Source organism: Denticeps clupeoides, chromosome 16, assembly GCF_900700375.1.
Source record: "Denticeps clupeoides chromosome 16, fDenClu1.1, whole genome shotgun sequence".
Classification (NCBI taxonomy): Eukaryota; Metazoa; Chordata; class Actinopteri; order Clupeiformes; family Denticipitidae; genus Denticeps; species Denticeps clupeoides.
The window spans coordinates 16,464,303-16,469,704 of NC_041722.1; the positions used below are offsets into that span (position 1 = coordinate 16,464,303).

General features: G+C 43.4%; 1 protein-coding gene across 2 annotated transcripts; it reads right to left on the bottom strand.

Annotated features, from left to right (window-relative positions):
* Positions 1–293: 293 nt before the first annotated feature.
* Positions 294–3,146, bottom strand: marveld3 (MARVEL domain containing 3). Of its 2 annotated transcripts, none has more exons than XM_028956928.1 (4): positions 2,894–3,146; positions 1,855–2,076; positions 1,471–1,556; positions 294–1,235 (listed from the first exon to the last, which is right to left on the bottom strand). In XM_028956928.1, the coding sequence occupies exons 2-4, from the start codon at positions 2,067–2,069 to the stop codon at positions 628–630; spliced, it is 909 nt and encodes a 302-aa protein (XP_028812761.1). In that variant the 5' UTR covers positions 2,070–2,076; positions 2,894–3,146; the 3' UTR covers positions 294–627. The 2 variants fall into 2 exon arrangements, with proteins under 2 accessions (XP_028812761.1, XP_028812760.1); XM_028956927.1 differs by lacking the exon at positions 2,894–3,146 and adding an exon at positions 2,414–2,773.
* Between the last annotated feature and the right edge of the window lie 2,256 nt (positions 3,147–5,402).

Here is a 5,402-nt window from a genome sequence, read left to right on the forward strand (position 1 = left end):
CAGCAAGCTGATCGCCCAATAGGAAGATAGGAGCCTATCCCAGCTAAAAGAGGACACAGGCAGGAACCAGCCATGGAAACGGCGCCAGGTTCACTGCCAAGGAAACACACGCTACAGCAAACCACGGTGTTATTGCACAGGATTCTAACTCAATATTAAGCCGGCAGGTTCAGACATTTTGCAAGAACCGAAACTGGTTGGCATACCTTAGATAGTGGCTTATCATTGCACAAAGACCACCCGTTTCACTTACTTCTAAGGATGAGCTTAATTTTCCAGTAACAAGAGTCATATTAAAAAGACAGTTATTTATTAAAAAAGTATTAAAAATGCAAGTAGTTGTGATTATAAATCAACTTGTACAAATGATTTATAAAGGGTAGTGGAGTCTATAAAACCAAGTGGTGCAACCTGCACATTAGTGTCTACAAAAATATTAAAACCTTAACTTGTTATAAAATGCTATTTGTTCATTTATATCAAATGAGTAATGCTGACAGCACTGATTATGAAAAAGTGTTAGAATAAATGCAAAACCTTTTTACCTTTTTTCCTTCACCAGAGGACCATCAAGACAACACATTTGTTGACTTTTACTATATATATATATAGGTACAACCACAAGTGCTACAAGTTATTGGCCTCTGTCTCCCTCCACTTGCGTCCCTGCACTTTCCGGAAAGCCCTGATGGTCAGAACTGCACAAAAGGAGAACAAGATAGTACCCAGAACTCCAAACAGTCCTCCTGCAATGTCAGTCCCACTGAGCGTGCACCCAAAACCCTGGTGACCTTTGCTCTTGTACATCTCCTCCCTATCTTTGCACACACTGCTACTGTAGGACTCGTTAATCTTGATGAAGAAGAAGGCCACAGCAGGGATGTAGCCCAGGGCAATGAGGCAGTTCAGGATGGCCTCCACTATCAGCACAACCGGCCAGCGGAATGGAACACGGAAGATGCCCAGGGCCAACATGGCACAAGCGTAGCTCATAAGTGCCCCTCCACACGCCATGCTGAAGACATATGATGGCCGTCTGAGCTGGTAGAAGAGTCGGTCGAGTTCCTTCACACGCTCCGCCTCGGCACCAGTGAAAGCCTGGGCTCCTCCGTAATAGTACTGGTATAGCCCTCCGAGGCTGGCCAGATCAAGATACTGGCCTGATGAGCTGTAAGGCACCCCGGCACAGATGATGATCAGCATGTTCAGTAGCACCTCCATTATCTGGCACATTCCTAGGTGACACATTAACCAGAAAGAACATATTATTCTTATGTCCTTTTAAAATACCTTAATTATTATTTATTTGGAATATGGTGTTGTCCAGAAGCATTAAGTTCTTGTTTGCTCAAACTGCTCAGGTATTTGAAACTGAAACCATTTAACTTTATTTAATAAAACATGATCGAGCATGACAGTACATCTACTGTACAGTATAAATTAATTTACCTTCTGAACACAACACCTTACCTCTGCCTGTGCCAAGGTATCTGAGATTGTAAAGTGCTTCTTCTTGTGGCTCACAGATGTGGAATGATTCTGGAGACTCTGCGTGTCTGTAGCAATAAATCATTCATATTTAGATCACTTCCAAACACAGTGACTTGGGCACAAACATTTCATTAGCACTGGCCGATATGAATAGACTGAAGGATTTGTTGAAGCATTGGTCTTTATGCAACACAGTCATCATTGATAATGGACATTTTTTTTTCCCAAATCTGGACCTAAAACCCAAACCATGTTAATTCTGGCTATCTTCAGGCTGGAGACACGGGTCAGATCATCTGCCCCACGACCTCAGTCCGAAGTAAGTTTCTTCATCTCAGCATGTAAGCTGTATTTTCATCTTACTCTTTATGGCGGCTCTGATGGTACACATCATGACTTTTATCCTGGTTGTGCCTCCTGTCTGTGTAGTCCTGTTCAGGGTAGCATTCTCCTCGGTGTCTGTCTCTTTTGTAGTAGTCCTGCGTGTCCCTCTCGGCCTGTCGGTCATATGAAGACCGCTCCCGGTCGTACGGTTCCCTTTCTCGTTCCCTCCTGCTGTATCTGTTCGCTTCTGGCATTATGTCTCTGCAAAAACACACAATTCCAGGATCTAGAAGTACAGAACATGGTGGTGGGGGAGAAACACCGCTTCGAAACTGAGGTGACAGTGAGGTTTGGGGTGTGCAGCTAGACGAGATTTAGGATCAGGGTTTTTCTGGCCCACATCATGTTTAGCAATTTGTATACGTTCCGACCACGCGTTTCGTAAAAGTAACAGCGTCTCAGTGACACACATTAACGCGGATAATTATGAAAGGCCCAACTAACGAACAAACAGAAAGGAAGACTGAAGTTCGCGTTGGCAGGCTAACAAAAATAGACAAACAAGCAGTGAAAACGGACAAGTGCACTTTCACTGTACCTTTATTTAATCACACCAAACCAGGATAAAAGATAAAGTCCCTTTCGTCGCACTTGTTGTTTTTGTTTTGTCGTCTTAACACCGCAGGTAAAGTGGGAGGGGCTGACTGAAGCGAAGCCCCGCCTCCTTTAGCCCCACCTGTGGCCGCGTCTTCTTCTTCCTTCTTTCCAGCATTCGCCACCCTGTGGGATGAGCGACGCGCCCCGCGGCGCGTTGCTGCCGCCCACAGGTCGAGCCGAGCACTGCAGCTGCGGTTCGCTGCTCACATAAAAGACCCCACGCCCGGCCAAACCAACTCACTGCGCTTATACGTACATCTCGGCTTGGACACAGAAGACCACAAACCCCACAATACGCCTAACCCTGAGCTGCTCCAGGGGGACGGTCCCTGTAACCACCTGATTGCAAGTAGCCCTGGATAACAAAACCTCCAGCTCAAAACGAGTTGATTTCAGACGAAACCTTCTGCCAGGCATCTACCTGCTCAGGTCTTCTGCTGGCCACTGCGTTCCCTAACTGGACGCCAGTCCCCACACGATCTGCAGTGGTGTCCACGAATCCCTTTTGTATCCCAGCTTCCACACATTCTAGGGACCAGCTCCTGCTGCTGAGCCCTGTAGAAGACAATAATGCCTATTGTGCGGTTTGCTGGATTGCCGTAGGCGGAATAAATTTGCTTATTTGGCCAATGAGATGTTGTTCCTTTGCTCCAGGTTTCCACGGAGTCCTGCCTGTTCAGTAAGTGCCTGTTTGAATGCCTACATTGCGTACGGTACGTATTATAAATTGACCTCTGGTTCTCTGAATGAGCCATTAACTATTTTTTTAAAACTCTGGTCTAAGTTTAAAAGAAAACAGTAGTACTGCTAGTGCAAAGGTGAAATCTTCTACTCATTTATGTGCCGTTTTTTAAAATGTACATTGTCACAAACAAATAGAACCGTGCTTAAAGCCCTAGGTGAGCAAGCCAGAAGCAACAGTGGCAAGGGTAAAAACTCGCTCTAGCAGGAAGAAAACCTTTAGATGAACCTAGGCTCAGCATGGGGAACCCGTTGTCCTCTGCAGCACTAGACTACAATGAAATACGTCCAAAAAATTATGGTACATGAAGGTTACTGGAGTCTTCTTGTGCATAATGAATTAGCATCCAGGTAGTTTGTTAGGATCCCAGCAGGTGACAATCAGATGGGGTCAGCGGAGGGCCAAGCAGGACAGTCCATGGAGGTCGGCCATGTCACATGGTCATGCTGTACCAGGCAGGATACACCATCCACATTGGAGTGGATGGTGAAGGATATATTCACACTATTACAATATTATTACAGTATTATTATTTGTCCAATAATATATTATCCTTTCAGTAAATTTTCTATTCAAAGTTGTTACTATATTTCTTTTTTATGGAGGCACTGGCTACACACAAATGGCACCTTACACAGCACTGTGCAGAAACACCAGTGCAAACCAGTGAAATAAAACCCCTGCTGCAAGCTGCCAGGATTTTTTTATGTTAAATGATTAAATTGATATGTTATTGATCAAATATTGATTTATTGCATAATTTCTTTATTTTCACAAAAGAGTGACATTATGTGTGAAGAGAAAGAGACTCCGTTCTCCTGTTGAGCTCTGAGTAGCAATATATATATATATATACACACACACACACACACACACACACATATATATATATACATACATATATATATATATATACACACACACACACACACACACACGCATACATACATACATACATACATACATACATATATATATGAGCTCTGAGTATATATATATATATATATATATACATACATATGCATATACACACATACTGACATATACATTACAGGCCAACAGTTTGGACACACCTTCTCTTTCAATGTGTTTTCTTTATTTTCATTACCATTTACATTGGTAGATTCTCACTGAAGGCATCAAAACAATGAATGAACACATGTGGAGCTATGTTGAATGAGAAGGTGTGTCCAAACCTTTGGCCTGTACTGTATATACAGATACAATCACAACACTTCTCTCAACAATCACAACACTTCATAGAACTCCAATACACTCCAGCACTTTCACTTCCACTTTCACTCTGGACTCAATCCCCCCCAGATTTTTTTCACAAACTCTTTGCTCTTTTTTTTTTTAATTTTCCACTTTTTCACTTTATACTTTACTTCACTCATTTGCACACCGCCACCCTACCTGTTACACATATTTTATGTTTTATGTTAAAGACATAAAAGTGTAATATTTGGTTATGTTGGCATATGTGTACTATGTGTACTGTTCATTGTGTACTAGCAATATTTGCAATACTGTGGTCTGTAGCAGTCGTCAAAGCATTTCACTGCATGAATTTTAGATACTACACTACAAAAAAGGCCTACAATCACCCCCACAATCAAACTATTTGGCTGAAAACAAACAAACAAATAAATTGAAAAAAATTTAGCTTGTCCCTTCTTCCCTTTTTGGGGCAGTGGTTAAGGAAGCGGCCCCGTAATCAGAAGGTTGCTGGTTCGAATCCCGATCTGACAAGGTACCACTGAGGTGCCACTGAGCAAAGCACCGTCCCCACACACTGCTCCCCGGGTGCCTGTCATGGCTGCCCACTGCTCACTCAGGGTGATGGGTTAAATGCAAAAGGACAAATTTCACTGTGTGCACTGTGTGCTGTGCTGCTGTGTATCACGTGTGACAATCACTTCACTTCACTTCTTCAACAGAACTTTGCCACTGCTTAAAGCTTTTGCACAGTGCTGTAGATCTGTAGTCATTGCACATGACAGGCCACAAGTATAAAAAACTTTACAAAGTGCAACATTGCCAGCTGTATTTTTTTTATTGCGTCACGCATATAAACGAGTGAAAGCAAGCGTGTGATTGGACATTTTTTACTACTGTATTACGCCGAGCGGCCCTACTGGCTGCGCGTCAGACGCACGGCCCGCCCCCGACGCACGCCCCGCCCCCC